Source organism: Oryzias latipes, chromosome 20 (assembly GCF_053564925.1).
Source record: "Oryzias latipes strain Hd-rR chromosome 20, Olatipes_Hd-rR_3.1".
Lineage (NCBI taxonomy): Eukaryota > Metazoa > Chordata > Actinopteri > Beloniformes > Adrianichthyidae > Oryzias > Oryzias latipes.
This window is the reverse complement of record NC_136256.1, coordinates 27897154-27915737: the sequence shown is the minus strand read 5'-3', so window position 1 is coordinate 27915737 and position 18584 is coordinate 27897154. Positions and strand designations below refer to the sequence as shown.

General features: G+C 45.1%; 2 protein-coding genes across 4 annotated transcripts; both read right to left on the bottom strand.

The window, feature by feature from the left end:
• Positions 1-462: 462 nt before the first annotated feature.
• On the bottom strand, positions 463-9614 carry and1 (actinodin1). Of its 2 annotated transcripts, XM_078938669.1 has the most exons (8): positions 9458-9614; positions 8440-8717; positions 8148-8231; positions 6555-6605; positions 6334-6476; positions 2322-2720; positions 1928-2182; positions 463-1856 (listed from the first exon to the last, which is right to left on the bottom strand). In XM_078938669.1, exons 3-8 carry the CDS (start codon positions 8212-8214, stop codon positions 882-884), a joined length of 1890 nt encoding a protein of 629 aa, XP_078794795.1. In that variant the 5' UTR covers positions 8215-8231; positions 8440-8717; positions 9458-9614; the 3' UTR covers positions 463-881. The 2 variants fall into 2 exon arrangements, with proteins under 2 accessions (XP_078794795.1, XP_011487405.1); XM_011489103.4 differs by lacking the exon at positions 9458-9614 and having other exon boundaries at positions 6334-6479.
• A 2553-nt stretch (positions 9615-12167) lies between these two features.
• On the bottom strand, positions 12168-18520 carry cops9 (COP9 signalosome subunit 9). Of its 2 annotated transcripts, none has more exons than XM_004081184.2 (3): positions 18326-18520; positions 17848-17920; positions 12168-12343 (listed from the first exon to the last, which is right to left on the bottom strand). In XM_004081184.2, exons 1-3 carry the CDS (start codon positions 18386-18388, stop codon positions 12306-12308), a joined length of 174 nt encoding a protein of 57 aa, XP_004081232.1. In that variant the 5' UTR covers positions 18389-18520; the 3' UTR covers positions 12168-12305. The 2 variants fall into 2 exon arrangements, with proteins under 2 accessions (XP_004081232.1, XP_078794798.1); XM_078938672.1 differs by having other exon boundaries at positions 12168-12412; positions 18326-18517.
• Positions 18521-18584: the final 64 nt, after the last annotated feature.

Here is an 18584-nt window from a genome sequence, read left to right as displayed (position 1 = left end):
TATGAGACACTTTGATTACTAGATTAAAAGAAGGATCTGAGTTCAACATTGACTGTGTATGAGAACTGGACTGAGGGGCCCCTTCGCCCTTCGCCCTGGCGTTGTAACCCTTGTGCTATCCTAGGCACTTTAACATTGGGAGTTGGGTCATCTAGACCCACTAGACAGTGCTCTGAACCTTTTTTCTTCAATGATTTGTGATCTTCACTGGTGTCCATGGATTACATGAAATCTTTCCACCTTTATCCACCTTTGTCATGGTAGGGAGAACACGCCAATGTAAAGGGGGGTCATCTAAGATAGCACAAGGGTCACAGACATTTGCAGGTTGATTGACTGTCGTGAGATTGAAAATGTGTTGGCAGCCGATAGAGATGAATGCAGCGTGTTGAAACCGTAAAATAAAAAGAATAAAATAAATAAAAAGAAACCGTAAAATCCATGAAAAACAAATCATAAATACACATTTCAGGAGTTTTTTTTATTATTATTATCAGGACGTCCAAAGTGAAAACGAATCTTTACATCATCCATCACTGAGAAAAAGCAATAAACCTAATCAAGAAAAAAGATGCAAAAGCAAAGCCAAGGATCATGAAGACGGTACGAGTTTGAATGAGCGGACGTTTGAACAGGAAATCAGAAAAGCAGGAAACCAGCAGAGGTCTGCAGCAGCTAAATACACACAAAGCAAAGGCTCATCGTTCCGGATCAGGCTCCTTCAGCAGGAGGTCATTTTGGATGCACTTGCTCATTAAGTCCCTTATCTGTGTCCCACATTTAGAACCAGTTGCTCCCTGCAGGAGGCGCTCAGGGGCCGACTTAGGAGAACGCAGCATAGCTCTGCGTACTCATGTCCAGCTGCTCGCGTGTTTGGATGCTCACTTTTTGCGGTAGTCGTCTGCGTACGCTCTGTGATCATCCTGCTCCGGGAATCGGTCTCCGTAGCTCCTTAGTATGTCCTGAAGGCTGGGCATGCCCGGTGGGGGGGGCTGGTAAGACATGTAAGGCTCTTCCTGGCCGCTCTGGTAGGGCTCTGCCTCGTACTGCTCCTCCTGATCGGCCTCTGCTGCCCCCTGGTGGTGGTCTTCCTTGGGTCGGGTCTCGGCACGGCCCTGCTCCGGTTCGAAGCGTCGCAGACGGCAGTCAGGGTCGTATTCGGGGTCACAGTGAGGGTTGGAAGGTTCTAGGACTCCGTTGCGGGTGCCGTCAGTATTCAGGTAGGACTCGTAGGCTTCCGTGGGGTAGGGGTTTCGGTGGTGGCCCCCAGAGCGAGGTTCGCTGGGCCGCACAGGGAAGCACTCCCGGTCATACCCAATGTAGCAGTCATAGCCCTCCTTGGTTTTACCTGGTGGACCCAGAGGGTGGCGCTCTTCTGGGGTTGGCTCCTCAAAATGCGGTGGAGGATGCTGTTGCCTGGAGGAGGGGGGGCCTCTGCGATGCATAGCAGCTGCTGTGTCACGCATGGCGGTGAACGGGTCGTTCAGAGTGGACTCCGGGGCGGCGTCCATGCGCGGAGCGTGAAGGTCACTTTCCTGAGCCTGGTCCATGAACTGGCGCAGCAGAGCATAGGGGTCAGCGGCTGGAGCTGGGGGCGGAGCCTGACGGTACCCAGCATAGGGGTCTGGAACTCTGTTAGCATTAGCATAAGCGTCCCTGAACATGGCATAGGGGTCGCTCCGCTCGACAGCAGGAGGCGCGGCGCGCTGAGCGGCAGCCTCCTCTCTCTCCTCACTTCTGTACGCCTCTGGGGGCGAAGAAAACCTGGTGGCCGTCAGGGGGTTGCAGTTGTTCTCAAACAGAGGGTTGCAGGATCCAGGCCCAGCAGGAACGGGGGGGTTGGGAGCACGTGGAGCCTGAAAAGACAGAGGCGTACCGATGAGAACAAAGCAGCAGCTGGAGGGTCTGATTCACGGAGCTGACGTACCGCCAGCGAGGCGGCGTAGGCGCAGTACGGGTCCCGCAGTGGATCACAGTTGGGGTACTGAAGGTAAAGACCAGACGGAGCCTTCTGCACCAGCTTGGGCTTGCAGGATGGGTCTTTGTGTGGGTCGCAGCCCAGGTGAGCATATGAGGGAAGGGGCCCAGCGGAGGGGCGGTACCCATACGCAGCTCTTAGATGGTACTGCAGGCACTCCACATCGTCAGCAGAGCAGATGCGCAGCAGCTCGGCCTTTTGCTCCTGCAGGAGGAGAAACAAAAGGAGACGGTAGAACATCTGTGAAATGTAACTGGGGGAAAGCATCGGATAAACATCAGAGTTGGGACTTTTTGGAATGAAGTGAATGATTGAATAAAACCACAGAGTCAGAGTGGAATACCTTGGTAAGGAAGGACACTGCAGATGGAGAGTAGTAGTAGTACCCGGACTGCGGTGCCTTGGCTGGTGCGGAGCGGACATATAAAGGGGCAGGAGCTTTGACTGGAGCTGCAGGGGCCACTGGGACCACCAGGGGAAGGTAAGGGCTCTTGCCTTGGACCAAAGCCATATACAAGCAGTGGGGGTCTTTAGTGGGATCGCAGGTCTTGAGCGGTGCTGGTTTGGCCGGTTCAGGTTTGGGTCTAGTGGTGTAGGATGCCACGCAGTTGGGGTCAGCAGAGTCTGCACAGGATTTGTAGATCTCCCCCAGGTGACGCAGGTATTCTTTGTAAGAGCGACGCGCCTCAGCGCGGTTCTTGTTCTGGAGGTAGGCCAGGTAAATGCGGTCCATGTCCTGAACCTGGAGAACAGATTTGGTTAGTGAGAAGAGCAGGTTGGTGTGGTTTATTGGGACATCGTTGGGACCAAATGAAGAAAATTTGAGAATTAGACATCGTGGTGGAAGAATTTGCAGCTTTTGAGCGTTTTGGCTCCAGTCCAGCCAAGAACAAGTGTCAACTACAAGCTAGAAGAGGAGCAATGACAGGCACCCGTCTAATGGGGGGAAGTTTCTGTCTCCTGGGAATACAGTTGTTTTTCTGGTGGGTGTGCTAGTTTCTAACCATATGAACAGCAAGTCCAGGATTTTCAAAACCGGTGTATTTTGGTCGCATGCTGTCCTTTGGTACTTCTCCGGATGGTGTACTTTAATCAAAGTTCTGTAAGATATCAACACAGCTGGTTGACCCCTCCCCCAGTGGAACAGAGAGCTGCAACCATTTAGTGGTTTGCACCTCCAATCCAATCCCTTAATGCTGAGTGTGGGTCCCATCAGTGGCGGTTTTTGATATGGGCGATGTGGGCGGTCGCTCAGGGCGGCCCGATGCGTTTGCGTTACAATGTACTACTATATTCAAACAGGCGGCTTTCCGCTTTTAATTTGAAATTGCTTCAACTGCCGACACTTTACACTTTAACCTTGACACATCAGACTCTTAAAAATGTCTTGATCCTGTTTCCTTTTCACACTTAAGGCCTGTTCACACCGGGACGAATTTCGCCGGCGATTTTCGCCGACGTTTAACGCCTCGTGACTAAACAAAGGGCACCAACGAGAGTGTGCACACCGACGCGAAAAAACGCGACGCGTTAAAGCGTCAAAAAAAAAAAAACGCCTCGGGTTCGTTTTTTTTTTTCGACGCGTCGCGTCGAAATCTACTCGACCAATGAGAATGGCGCTTTTGCTCACGTGTCTGGAGCTTCTGAAGTTACAGTAAAACACAACTTGGGGGCGCTCAAACACAAAACTGCCTTGCTGAGCACACATACCAGCGAAGAAGATAGACGCCAAGTAGCGTCTACACAGCCGCGAAGCAATAATGACGGACATTCTAAAATATCCCCGAACCAAGCACCAGTTGGACCTACTGGTGCTTGAAATATTCATGTTTTCGTTGTTTGATTCTGACAAGCGTGTAAATACTTGCTCTCTTCTTCTGAGTGAAAAGCGACTTTAAGAAGCGTAAAGTTGCGCAGCGCCACCTTGTGTACAGGAGTATTTCTGTTTTACATTAAGCGCCATCTAATGTCAGGGAATGAAATTGCATGTTCACTCCACTCATCGTCAGCGAAAATCGCCTGGGTGTGAACACAAAAAACGTGGCGAAAAACGCTGGCGAATAACGCCTGGCGAATATTCGTCCCGGTGTGTACGGGCCTTTATGGTGCAAAAAAAAAAAAAAAAAGATGAAATTACTCAGAATGAAAAAACGTAAAACAGGCACATGAATAAGAATTAGGCAGAACAAACACCCATGCTCAACCAAATTTCGACAAAAGCAGGCAATGGGGATTATTTCCCACAATTACTTGCTCCAACACAGCAGACCCGACGCGCACGTGACCACCGCCGTCTGCTGCAAGATGCTTGCGGCCACACCTTTTTGCGGTAGTCTTTGGAACATAAGTAAAAAAACTCGAGAGGGGGGCGCAACTCGCCGGTGGCTGAATCACACTAACAGGTGTGAGGGGAGTCTTTTTCTATCTGACAATCAACTCTGGGCCGCAGCTGCGCCTCCCGTCATAGAGACGGAGCCGCGTGTGTCAGAGGGAAGGGGAGGGGGAGGGGGAGGGAGGAGAAGGGAGGAAGCACCCAGGCGCAGAGAGCGAGAGGAGGCAGGAGGTTGCAGGGGAACGGGGGCTTTAATAAACACAACTAAGGACACAAAACCAAAACCACTGCAGACGGCAGGCTAGAAACTCGAAACACTAAACCCCCCAAACCGGGGGAGCAGACTAACATACTAACTAACATACTATGGACCAGCCCAGGAGGAAGGAAATGAAAAGACTTAAATACATACAGACAACCGACACACAGGTGAACACAATCAGGAAGGATGGGGAACCAAAGTAGAACTCACAACAAAAACGAAACAGGAAACCCTACAAAATAAAACAGGAAGTTAAACTCAAAACATGCCAGAACACAAAGGAAACAAACCACAAGGGCAAAGAAACAGAAACCGTAACAGGGGTGGTGGGTGCAGACCATTTTTTATGGATTGAGTTTTTTTGGAGGATTTCTACTGTTGGTGTTGCACAAATTTAGGGAAATGCCAAATATTTTTGGAGTAATCCCACTGATGAATTCTATGATTTAGTCTTTAATGTTTTATAAGACCTAAACATATTAATCACAATAAGTTTTATTTTAGATCTAATCCCTCTGATATGTTTCACAAAGACACACAGGACGTCACACATTAAGAAATTATTGCTAAAAATGAAGCAGGAGTCCAGCTCTAAAAAAAATGCTCTAAAAAATTATAAAAGAGCAAAAAAACCCGGAAATATTTGATTTGTTATTTCTTACTAATATTTCCAGGCTTTCTTTGTTTTGTTCTGCAGCATGTTCATATTTGTATAATTTTGACAGAATATATTTCTATGGAGAGCAAAATATTACAAGTTATTTAAGGTTTAACTTGTGTTCCTGTTTTTATTCATATTTATGTTCAAAAAGTTTAGTTTAAAAGGTTTAAAAGTTTAGCTTTAGTGTGTTCAGTAAATGAACCGGCCCAAACCTTAAGCGTGTTTTTAACTTAGATCCCCTGTGTGACTGAGTTTGACCCCCCTGTAATACGAGTCTAGAAAATTCATGCATTTTTTGTGTAAAATGGCTAAATAGAAGATAGGGAACACAACAGGATGCTGTCAAATTTTGTATGTGTGCGGGGGGGGGCGCCTGTGGGGTTACTCGCCGAGGGAGTAAGTCAGTGTAGAACCGCCACTGGGTCCCATATTTAGAGTTTTTAAGTATGAATCAATCGTGGATTTGAACTTACGACCTTCCAGTCTCAGGGTGGACACTTAACCACAAGGCCACTGAGCTAACAGGTGTAAAAGGTCACCTGATCTCTAGAGCCCTGCTGTACTTTAAAACAAGGGTTTCTGTTTACTTGAAAATGAACTCTGGTGTGGTTCACCTCAGTTTGAATGCACAGACACTTTCTGCAGAGAGGAAGAGACCCAAAGTGTGTGAATCTATCAGCTCTGTAAGATGAATCTGTAAATGTGACGAAGAAGAAGGTTATGAGTTTGGTTGGAGAGGATGGACCCATGCCAGTCCAAAAACCTGTTGCATGGGTTGAATGGAGCGTCTGGCGCCTCTCTGGGCGTGGCTCTGACTTCTTCCTGACTGACTCACTCTTTTTTTCCATGTCCCTCTCTTCAATTATTCTTGTGATTTTCGCAGAATACATAAGAAATGTTCAGGTTTTATTTAAAGTGCGGTTCTGCATGACGTGACGATAACGGAACATTTTTGCTTCTTGAATGTTTCTGTTTTCTTTAGAAGTTTCAGGACCTCCCTTAGGAGGAAGAAGGTTCAGCGCTGATGCTCTGAACAGACGTTAAGCCATACGTTCGTGAGCGGAAAGAGGTTGAACCCGTTCCCGTCAGCGTTCACTCACTGCCTCCAGGTTGCCGTTGTCGGTGAAGTACTTGTACCAGGCCCAGAAGTCGGAGTGCTGCTTGTACCAGCTGATGTTCCTGCGGTTGCGGATGAGCTTCCTCTGCCACGCCCCAGCCGCCGCCTTCTCCTGGATGCTCTCCACTGCTGGAGAGCAGAAAGGCGGAAAGGTCGGAGGTCATGCAGCCCCGATGTGTCTCGGTGTCTCAGAGTGAAACTCACCTTTGCCGTCTGCTTTGCTCTTTTGCACAACAGGTCCTGCAGACAGGAAGGCTGCAAGCAGAAGCACAGGCAGCAGTGAAATTGACCTGAAACTCGCCAGTGAAAATATGACATGAAAGCTCAAACGCTGACATTTCTCGTTGGAGGGCAGGAGTAATTGGCTCTGCCTGCAGCGCTTACTTTGTAGATTTTTATGAGGACGCCTGTAACATCAAACCTCATGCTGAGCTTTGTGTGCATGTTTGTGTTTGACCCTTTACAGCCGAGGGAACCGCAGATTCAGCTCTGCTCCCGGCCGCTTTCATCTCTGCGGGGAGAAGGTGTTAATCCCTTACAGAAGGGGAGGAAGAGCAGAAGGTGGAGGAAGAGGAGAGGCCCAGATGATAGGTTTTATAGGATCCAGAGGGGATGATTCAGGGTTAAGGAGGAGGAAGAACTTGTTTGGAGTTTGGATGATCGTCTACTGCCGCTGAAAACTGTCAAAAAGACAGGAGTGACTCAAGGGGCCCCCAGGTGATGAAGAGCAGCAGGAGGAGGAGGGCAAGGTAAATGATTTTGTGTCGAGCATCCGCTGTATTGTTTTTTACGAGGCTGTAAAAAAAAAAGGCACATCTGGAAGCAGCTGAATTTTAAGGAGGCAGAGCAGCAGGAGATGCTGACAGGTACTCATTTTTTTAACTGGACCATGAGCGATGAAAGAAAACCTCCTCTTCCTCCCCCTCAGTGTAACTTCAAAAACCGCCAATCACCTCAAACGCGGCGTTGGAACCAGGTGGCGGAGCAGCAGAAACATTCAGGTCGGGTGACCCCTCAGCAAACTGAGCCCCGATGTAGACGGGAGGCAGTGACTCTGATCACATCAGCTGAGACCCGGCGGTCTCTGGCGTCATTTCAAGGTTTCTCGACCTCCAAAGCGTTTCTGGCTCGTTTTCAGAGACAAACTGCAGAAATGCATCACCTGGCAGCTCGCTTTGATGGACGAGTGGGCTCATTTTTCACATCTGCATCCCTGCAACAAGCAGGTCGGTGCTTTCCTCAGCTATTGATTTGCCTCCCATTCAGTCAGTGGGTGAGATGGTGGGAGGCACTTTCAGCTCTGAATAGGAGAAGACTTGCATTTCTGTCAGGGCTGAGCTTAATGACAAATACGACGCAGGAGAAGTCGCCTCAATGGCGGCCCCGATGAGCTCCTTTGTCACTTTTTGACTGTAATTGCAGCCTCACAGCTGTTTGATGCTTTCTCTAAGTGCACTTTTCTTTTCGAAGGTAATCTTTTCACAAAGTTTGGTGTGAATCACACTAAGAAAGGGGCCTCTTGTTTGCTGTTGGAGTTAAACAGAGAACCGTGGCATTGAAAGCACCGCGGATGAATAGATAGATGTAATGTGCAGAGAAATGTTGTGGGTTTCACAAAAAAGTAACCCGGAGCTTCAAAGTTTCACGTTTGTTGTTGTTTTTTTTAATTTCATAAATCACTGAAGCAATGATCAGGGAGCCGATAACATCTGCAGCCTTTAATCGCTGCAGCAGAACAACAAGGCGACACAGATTGGATGAACTGAGGACGGATGATGAGGTCGCTGGTTAACTCACCAGGCAGCAGCATCACAGCCAGAAGTGTGACAACAAACACGCCGTGGAAACTCGTCCGCTCAGCCATGACTGACCCCACCTCTTCTGCACAAACAAACATAAAAATCAACCTAAAAACTGCAGGAAGAACAGCTTTATATGAGTTTATAGCAACTCTAGTCAAGACTCTCAGCTAAAAGCTGCAGTTTTAGGAGTTTCTCATGGCTTCCATTGCACCTCAGTCTGGAGTTCACCTTCAGAGCTGCTCAGGAGCTCCAGCAGCTGCAGGAAAGCACCTGGATAAACGTCTCACCTGCGCTTGCTCCGTGTGATCCTGCTGCTTGGAGGTGGAAGGAGCTGTCCGGGTGGATGTGCTTGACGGGGATTCCTCCTGAACTCTGTCCCTCTTCCTGTCGGGTGGCCAGACAAGGAAGACTCTGCAAGGTTTTAAACCAGTCCTCTGGGATTCACACAAACGCACACTCAGACCCCCTGAGGGGTCCAGGCCCAACTCCAGTACGGCAGCAGGTTGGCTCAGAGTTTCAGCCAATGAGGCTGAAGGAAGTAATTAAAGACAGGAAAACATGAAGCCTGGAAAAGAGATGAAGACGTGGAAAAGTGGGTTAAAAACGCCCCCACTCCATTTGTGTGTTTGTGTGTGGGGGGGGGGGGGGGGTATTCACAGCCCGATTAACATTTAGGATATAAAGTTATGAAATTAATCTTCACGGTGAGACTTAGTGACTGTGGAGCAGGTGAAACACGGAGACAGTGGCAGAGCGGTGCCACATAAGCACGTCTCAGAGACCTGAGCACGGCTGCACAGCTGGTCTGCACGTGAGGAATTTAATCATCTGCAGCTTCCTCTGCAGTTTAGTGGCGTTCAGACATGCAGCCCCCATTAGAGTCGCAGGTACAGCAGCACGAGAGGAAAGTCTGAGTGCAGGGATGCAGCCGCCAACTGTTAAGATGCTGGGAGGTGTTGTGGCGTTTGCGTGTTCAGAGGACCAGATTAGAGAGAAGTGCTTCCAAACCCAGAAGAAAATGTCCAAAACGTTTGTCACCAAAGCAGAGCATTTTCAAAAAGCTGATGTGTTCATAGAGATGCACATGGCTGCCTGTTTATGAGACCGATGAAAGAAGAAATGATTCAAAAAGTGAAGATGAACTAAGTCCTTGACTTGTTTCTGTCTAAAACAATCAAAGACGTTTCTGCAGACGATCCTGGAGAAAAGTGGAGCCTGCTTCATGATTCAGTTCAATAAACTTTGTCATTCCGTCTTTTCTTTTCATTTCAGTTGCTGCCTTTAGGGGGCGCCACAGTGAGTCACCTCCACGTAATCCTCTCCTCTTCATCCTCATGTCCTCCTCCTCTACATCCATGAACTTCCTCTTTGGAGGCTCCATCCCTCATCTTCCATCTGCTTTTATCTCCAGAACATCCACCGTGATCTGTTCTTCGATGGATCCATTGTTCCTATTGGTCCTCTGGTGGCCGTTTCAGGGACATTAAGGAGCAAAACAAGAACCAACGGTCAGAAAGAGACTTTTGGACAAACATGGATCCATCAAGGAGAAAGACGCTGACGAACAACAAGAACTCAAAGAACCAGGATGATCCAAAACACTTCTGGACTAAAGCTCTGATGAAAACGAATCCAAACTTTAAAAAAACAAACTACAACAAATGGTGGTGGTAGTATAATAGTGTGGGGCTGCCTCAGGATCTGGACGAATTCAATTCAAACCAGCAGATCCAAGAAAGCAAACTAGATGGCTTTTATCAATATTGATTTGCACTTTCTCGTTGGGAAATCCTCCACTTCGTCTGGAAATGAAATGAAAGATTAGAACAACATTTATACAAAATCTTGATGACAGTGGCAATCGTTTATTTACGCGGACCAAAGTAAGTTAGAGAGCTTTTTCTTCTTTCTCTTTCGGCTTTTCCCATCAGGGGTCGCCACAGCGAATCATCGTTTTCCACCTCACTCTATCATGAACATCTTCTACCCTAACATTAGCCAACTTCATGTCCTCTGTTAAGACATCCATGTATCTCCTCTTTGGCCGTCCTCTTGCCCTCCTGCCAGGCAGCTCCATCTCCAACATCCTTCTACCAATATATCCACTATCCCTCCTCTGAACATGTCCAAACCATCTCAGTCTGGCTTCTCTGACTTTGTCGCTAACACAGGCAACATGAGCCGTCCCTCTGATGTACTCGTTCCTTATCCTGTCTAACCTGGTCACTCCTAAGGAGAACCTCAACATCTTCATCTCCGCTACCTCCATCTCAGCCTCTTGTCTCTGTCTCAGTTAGAGAGCTTTTTAAACTTCATAAATAATGCTTTTCTTTAAAACAGGACACCATAATTCCTGCAAGACAAAGTGGTTTCATAAATCCAGATCTTTACAAACACTGTGCTTCTTTTACCAAACTTGATGAGTTTTTATTCCTGGTCTTTTGTGCCTTTGAAGCTGCTTCGTGTTGAACCACAATGAGCTGCAATGCTGACGCTGAAAAAGCGGAAACTTTTTCCACATGTTCCAATAAAAGCCTCCAGAGACCTGAAGGCACCAGAGACCCGGCTTCACGTTTAGATGTTTGTCTTTCTAAAGCACTTTTGCTCCGTTGGGGTTTAAAACAGGACACGTGTGGTAAATGTTGGCATTTATAAACTTATTTTTGTTTAGTCCTTGCTGTGGTTCTATTGTACTGATGTTTACTTATTTATTTACTGGGTTTTTATTTGGTGATTCTGAGTTTCTTTTTTTCTCACATTGAAATAATTAGGGTGATTGTCGAAGCTCCAAATGCAATTTCGCTGTTCATGCTTTGATGACAAATAAATGAATCTTTCAATTTATTTTATGCTCTAATTTCTGAACACATTCATCAAGCAGCACTCCATTAGCTGAGTGTTTTTAACTCTTCATTTCGCAGAAAAACTAAGAGCTATGAAGAAAAAATACACTAAATCCGAGGAGGCAGAAGATAGAAAAGACTGGAACAAATTTAAAAAATCTTTATTGTTACTGTTTAGGTCCACAATAATATGTATGCATAACACTCCTACTTTGCATTAAGGGTGAAGACCGGCTTCAGGGATGGAGGAGCTCCACCCGTCAACCTTCGCCCGTCACTCCAGGCTAAAGTAGGTCTTTTCTGAAAACAAGTGAATTCATGAATAACACCTGCAGTTCCAGAGAAAAGAGATGCAGATTCTAATGGATCTAGAAACATCCAGCAACCTGTTGCTTCATGATGCTTTATGATTTTACCCCCCCCCCCCCCCCTCTCTCTTCTTCCCTCCATTTCTTTTCCATCCGGTCCAACAGAAAACTGTTACAAATAGAAGTAAGATGAGTAAAGTTTAGTCTAAATTACAGAAGGGGTTTATTCAAATATACCTCTGGTTTGTCAGAAGATTCATAACACCTGTTGTTAAAATAAAATATGTGCAACACTAGAGGCCTTCAGCTCTCATCTGCCTGCTCATCTGTTGGACAAGTAAAAAAGAAAGAAATGGATCAAATCTCTTCTTTATGCACATCCAATGCTCTCAGAGTGGCTGAATGAAACTTTCAGATGTGATCAAAGGTGAAGAACAAGCTGCCTCCGTCGTTCTTCACTGACGTACAAATGTTGAAGAAACAAAAACCCAACAAGGATGAGAGTTTCTGCTGAGACGTCTGCGTGCTGGAGGACAAACTTTTCCACCTGAATGGAGGACTCGACATCCTCAAAGTGCGCCCTTCACTGAAAATGTTGTTCCTGCTGGAAAACAGAACCCCGTCCGTCGGTTGCTCTGATGGCATTTTTCCATCCCGTCGTGTTCCATCGTGCCTGAGCATTTGGCGTGCGTTTTCCTCCAGCGCTGCACGCCGTGTGTAATTTGCTAACAGGTGTTCCTCTCGGCCCGCAGACCTTCAATCCCGGCAGGAGCCGACCAGAGCGCGGCGGCGCACACACCATCCCGGTAATTTTCTCCAAAGCTGGAATGTCAGCAGCTCTCAGAATTTCACACACACACCTGGTTCTGGCAAAACAAAAACTTTATTTTCTCATAACACGAAACTCATGCAAAGGAGGGAAGGCGCACGCGGGCTCCCAGGGAAACATGGCATCCGTCTTTTCCACGCGGACGTAACTGGACAGATGTTGGAAGGCCGGCGTCACTGCAGGTCGTCGTCATCGAAGAGGTCCTCAAAGTCTGCAGAGCAGAAGAGAGCAGAGGTGAACACTCCCACTCTCTGCTGCTGCTGATGATGATGCCCACTTTCTGAAGGGGAACAGAGTTCAGGCTTCAGCGCTCTGAAAGTCTGCATGTGAGCCGCCCACATGCATCAACGTGACCTCCTGGAGACGGGAGCAAAACACGCCAGAAGAACAACACAAACCTAACATTACCATAGAAAAAGTTGGACTGCGATGCAGTTCCAGAAAATCCTCACTGGCTTCAGTTTAAGTCTGTTTTTTAGAGTTATAAATAAGCTCATTAAGGCTTTTTAAAAATAGAAATACTCAGTTAGACCTGGAACCAGGATAAAAATAAACATTACAAAGACTCCAATCAAGTCCGTTCAGCGTATAGACTCGGTTCTGAGTCTTATCTGCGTGTCATGCGTGTTCTTTTCTGTACACAGGCTGTTATGCATCAAAGAAAACGGTGATGAGATCTTTAAAGTTTCACCCCGATCGTCTTCTGACCTTTTTTCATTAGTGGTCTTTCATTATTATTATGCTGTTTCTAGTCAAAATAAAAAATCTCTAGGGGAAAAAAAAGAGAAAAAAGACAGAAAAAAAAGAGAAGAAACAAAGAGAAAAATACTCTGTTGTTATCTGGGACATAGTTTCTGCAGAGCGGCACGAGTTCACTAGAAATTTGCCTCCAAGTTGTGGGTGGGACCTTTGATGTGGAGCAACCCCGCCCCCCTTCCTCCCCCGCTGGCTTCCAGCCCTTCACACGAACGGCGTACAAGCGGATGCATCTGAACGGATCCCAGCGTCTTTTCTACGTCACAAATACGATCTTTATCCAAACTGCTTCTTTTCATCTGTTCCTGATTCACAACGATTTGAGTAAAGAGATCTTGAGAAATGGAATTTTTGAGCTTCATCTTCTTTATCATCAGAAAAATGCCACAAGAACATGAAGTGAGCAAGAAGAGGTTCTTTAAAACAAAACCAAAGGTTTCTTCTATTTTCTGAAACAAATTCTTCTACTAAAAAAGCTCCAGCTGCTCGAGTTAGTAAATGTAAAACGTGTTGATCTGACTTTTTAAAAATGTTGTTTCCAGAACTTCACGTTAGCCGTTTGATTTGGATCAACTCGTTGTTTCAAATCAGGGATGACGGAGACTCTGGTGGATCTGTGGCGACTCAGATGGTGGTTTTTCTCTCAGTTCATTTCAGTTTCAAATGAAAAAAAACAAAAACAAAAAAACGTACGTTCTCCTACAGAAATCAAAGATGGTGAAAACACAAGTTTACTCTTAACTTTTCCACATTTCACCACGACTCACAGTAGAAGGATGACCGTTTGTGGACTTCTCCTTTGCTCTGAGGAAGAAAAGCGCTCACGTTTATTTTATCATCATTTGGAAAACGTACAGATTTTCCTCCACAGAAGACGGAAACTAAATTTCAAAACAGGAAAAATGTGTCACTTTTAATGGCTTTTTTCCTGTCAAATGCAAGGAAAAAAGGAGAAACCTTTTCGTGTTTTGGGAACACTTGTGCTTCTTGTTAAAGCAATCCGTGTGTCTTTGGGGAAGAGCAGGTTAAAGGAACAGTGGCTCAGGAAAGCCTCGCTTTATCTAAACTCCTTCATTAAAGTTTCTCTTTAAACTTTCATGTAGCAGCTTAAGTTCTGAGATTCAGAAGAGATGTTTTTTCCTGCAACTCCGGTTCTGCTTTCCTCGGGATGAAGAGAACGACGCTTTCAGAACAAAAGTGTTGACGATGAAGCAGAAATGACATAAAGTTTGGTCAAATAAAAGATGGTTGTGCCGTTGACGGGACTCTCCAGTGTAACCAGGACCACCTCCACCGCTGGGGGTCTCAAACCTATCAGAGAAAGCTCAGATTTCAGTTATGCAACCAACCCTCCCCCCCGTGTTTCACACTGTTGAGCTGACCTTATACTGTCATGCCTGCAGAGATCTGGTAAAGGCCACAGCCTCGCTCTGCATTATCAGCACAGATGAAAGATCTTCTAGCTGAACTCGAGAAGAACAGAAGGTTTGGGAACGCAGCACCAGAACGCCATCACAGGAAGATAGATGGTCGGATGGAAGCATCTCTTTTTGCTGAGACTCTCTCTCTAGACCAGAATCTTTGGCAGGTTCAAAGGCCGACCTGAACTCTGGTTCCCCCGAATCTTTTGCATAAGATTGTACTCCAAACATCCTCAAAACTCTCAAAGGTTAGAATTTCACTCTAGTTTCTGTCTCAGTTTTGTGTAAAAATACGTTTCTGTTTAGTCTCAATTCAGTCCCAGTTCTGTTTCAGTTCCTTCTCAGGTCTGTCTCCAGTGTCAGTCCCTCTCCATTCTGTTTCAGCTCAGACTCAATTTTGTCTACGTTTAGTCTCAGTTCTATCTTAGGTGTGTCTCTAGTCTCCGTTCTGTCTAAGGTCTCCGCTCTTTCTCAGGTCTCTCTCTGTTCTGTTTCAGCTCAGTCTCTATTTAGTCTCAGTTCTGTCTCAATTGTCATCTCAGTTTGGTCTTCAAGCTTTCTGATCTTTCTCAAAGTCGTCCTTCATTTTTTCTCTGTTCAGTCACAAACATAGAAGTTGAAAATGAGTTTAAAAAGACCTTTGTCAGAAACATTTTTGGAGGCAAGGTGACTCTTAAAAAGAAAAAAACTACATCCCCTTCTTAACATTTCAAGACATTTTGGATGCATGACGTTTCTTCACATGTAAAAGTCAACGCCCTGAAGGACAAAACACCAACTTTTCCGTATCAGAGAGATAACCGGAAACATCTCAGCCATCCAGCGGACTGTTTTGCAAAAGTGATGTAGGTATGAAAGCTTGAGGTGTTTGATTCCCTTCAAAAAAGTCCCCCAAAAAACTTGAATCTTCTTTATAAAATGTGTTTCAGCAAAAGATTTCCAGCGTAAAACCAGAAACATGAGCATCTATGTTGGTACAAAGCAGCGCTGAATATTTCCATCAAACAAGACAAATACTAACAAATCTGTATGAAACTCAGAACATGTCAGTGTCTATTAAGTACTTCTTGAAAATTCAGATTGAATTCTTCAATTCAAAAGGGACTAAAAAAGATCAGTCATCATAAATATGCAGTCAAAAGTTTGCATCTCATTTGGCTTCCAGGCTGTGGAGCATAAATTAGACTGCTATGATAAGCAGCAGTCACGGATGTCTTTTATTTTGAAGTCATGTAATTCCTAACCCTCTGTGATCAGCGATGCACCCATCAAAGCTCGCATTAGAGCACGTTATTATTGTGGAAGGGCCCTTCAGGGTCTGAGCTTGAACGTCCCATCATCTCCAGAGTATCAGACGGGTTTCAAAGCAGACGACTGGCCAAGTGTCCCACTGAGTTGTAGTCTGGCTTGTGCTATAAACTCACTTCACCGTCCTCATCTACTCCCCCTCTTAGTGCTTTTTACAACCAGCTCTTTTCTTTCTGCTGAGCCAGAACGGTTCTGCCGGAAGCAGCAAACGGATCCGCTCGGCGCCGCTGTGCGTTTGCACAAGGAGCAACCCCACCTAATGAGGAGACACAATGTGGCCAAAGGCTGAAACTTTTCTTGGTCTACTGTCATTTATTTCACATTTATACTTTATGCTGCACTTCTTTAAAGCAACCACAAGGGGGCACTCCAGCACTTTTGTTAGCTGGTCCCAAGTCCAGGCTGTCAGAAAGAGCATCTGACATAAAACCAAACCAGAAATCATAAACAGGAGACAAAACATTGATTGAAATCAATCTGCTTTAATGCCTTGCTCATAGACAAACTGGTCAATGGACTCAAACACCTGTGGAATTATTATTTTTTTTTTTTTCTTTTCTCAAGAAGGATGGGAAAATAGTCTCCGTTCTTGTATGCATTGATTGCCTGTGTACATTTTTAATTATTTTAAATTTTTCTTTATTTTTAGCATGGCTGTCTTAAGTTGAAGGGCGGGGTGGGACGGGGGGGTAGGTCGACATATTTTTGCTACTACTAGCTTTTATGCTTAAATTGTTCAAATGTTTTTGTGTTTGAATTGTTCAAATTTTGAAAACAATAAACAAACAAAACAGAAAAAGAAAGAAATCATAAACAGAACTTTCACAAGTTGAGTTAACAACGCCGCTGTTGACCCTCAGGGTGGAAACTGGAGTACTGTGGGTTGAAGAAGACGATGAGGAAAGACAGGAAGGAAAAACTTAGAAGTGGAACTAAAAATAAGGAACTTTGGCAGGAAAAACACGAGTGAAAGAAGAAAAAAGGATCTGCTGTCTGTTCGGGAGATCAGATGGAAAGAGAGCGAAGCTCATAGATTGGTGGACGCACAGAGATCCTGAAGGAGGAGTTTGATGCGAATGATCATGGAGGTGAAGAGAGGATCAGATAGCTGAAAGGTGAAGACGCTGAGGATCAGGAATGAGTTCATCAGAGGAACAGATCATGGCGGATGTTCTGGAGATCAACTCAGGGAAGCAGATGGAGATTAGAAGACCAAAGATGAGGTTAGTGAGGGAGGCATCTAAAACTGATGATCATCCAGATGATCCGTTTTTTCTGACCATTAAATGAGATTCATTAAGTTGAAATAGAGCACAATGTCATCTGCATTCAAATGAACTCTCTATGCCTTTAATGTGGTCTTTTCCCCAGCAGATGACTTGAGTTCAGCATCCAACCATTGCTAGTGAAGTGATGTCAGATCCTTGTAGTTTAGCTTGGATTTTCAGTTATGTGTTTAGACGTCCCTAAAGATTCATGTTTATCATCCACAGCTGTTTTCATTTCTGTTAAAAGTGTCTCGTTGGTCTTTATCAGGTCATCTCCTCGGTCACTCTTCTGTCGATCCATTGTTTTTGTCATGTTTCAGTTCATTTATAAGAATAAGATAAGATTTGATTGATCCCCGGAGGGAAGTTGATTGAATTAAATATTTAAGTTGGGTCCTACACTTCCAGTTCCTGACATGTGATGCATTTGGAAGAAATGGTAAAGACATGATCCCCTTGTGTCTCTTACCTTCTTCATACCCTTGATGTTTGATTATTCTTTAATTGTATTCTTTTTCCGACATCAATGTTATATTTTTAATGAAAATCACAGTTTAAAAAGTGCATTATGAATCAAAACATGAATATATGTGATTATTTGGTTGCAGGACTCCGAATAATGTTTAGAAATTGTTGTAAAGAAAATGTCCTCATATAGAGAAAGATGCAGAGGAGAGGGTTAAATGGAGACAGGTACCCCCTAAAGGGAGCTGTCAAAAGATAAACAAGACTTTTAGGCTACCCTTTTGATGGAAACATTTAAACATTAGAATAAAAAACTTTAAAGATCTTCAGATATGTGATACTGAGGGAGATGTTTGCTAAAATGACAGGTTTTCTTAAAGAAAGAAAAAAAGATGGCTTCACCAAAAAAAAAGGACTGTATTCCTTTCGCAATAAAAGAGCAGAATGTTTGAAGTGCTGAACTGTGGAGCTACTTTAAACAGAAATCTGAGCCTTACCGTTAAAAAAGTCTGAGTGTACCGCTTTCTCATTGGCTGCCAGGTCCATCAACAGCCCGCTGCTGCCCCCTGCCTGTGAACACGGTACAATGCAACGTGTCATGTGAAAAGCTGGACCCATTTTTAAATTCATTCAAATCCACGAATTGTTTCTTAAAGTTATGCACATGATGATATTAGCTTTGCATCGTTGCACAAACAGCTTTTTTGGTTCTGGTTTTGTTTATTAAAACGGGGCGAAGAGTGTAAACTGCTGAGGCCGGGGTCAGACTAGTAATAAAACAAATGTCATTAACATCAAAGCAGCTTCACTGTAGATAATCGACAAACAATTCTAACTAAAAATATGAATAAATCAAGTGTTTATTGAACCAAAAATGAATCTGCAGACAACATGATCTATTTGTTCTCGTCGTTTTTAGCTAGCAGCAGCCCGTCCGGAACCAGCGTAAACCTCGCTTCGTGAGTTCGGACCCACCTCGTCCAGATCCACGTACGGTCCCGCTCCTTCAGGGAACATTTCGTCCACAGCAGGTTTCATCTTTTACTCCAGAAACGTGGATTAAACGATGCTTCTGCTTTGAGTTTAATTTTCCCAGCTAAGCTAACAAAACGGAAATAAACATGGCGGGCATGCGTGCCACGGTAATTAATGTCCGGCCGTAATCGATGACCTCTGAATCGTTCCGCTCTTCGAATATCTTTAAAATGTCTTTGATTGAATACCTCGGACTTAA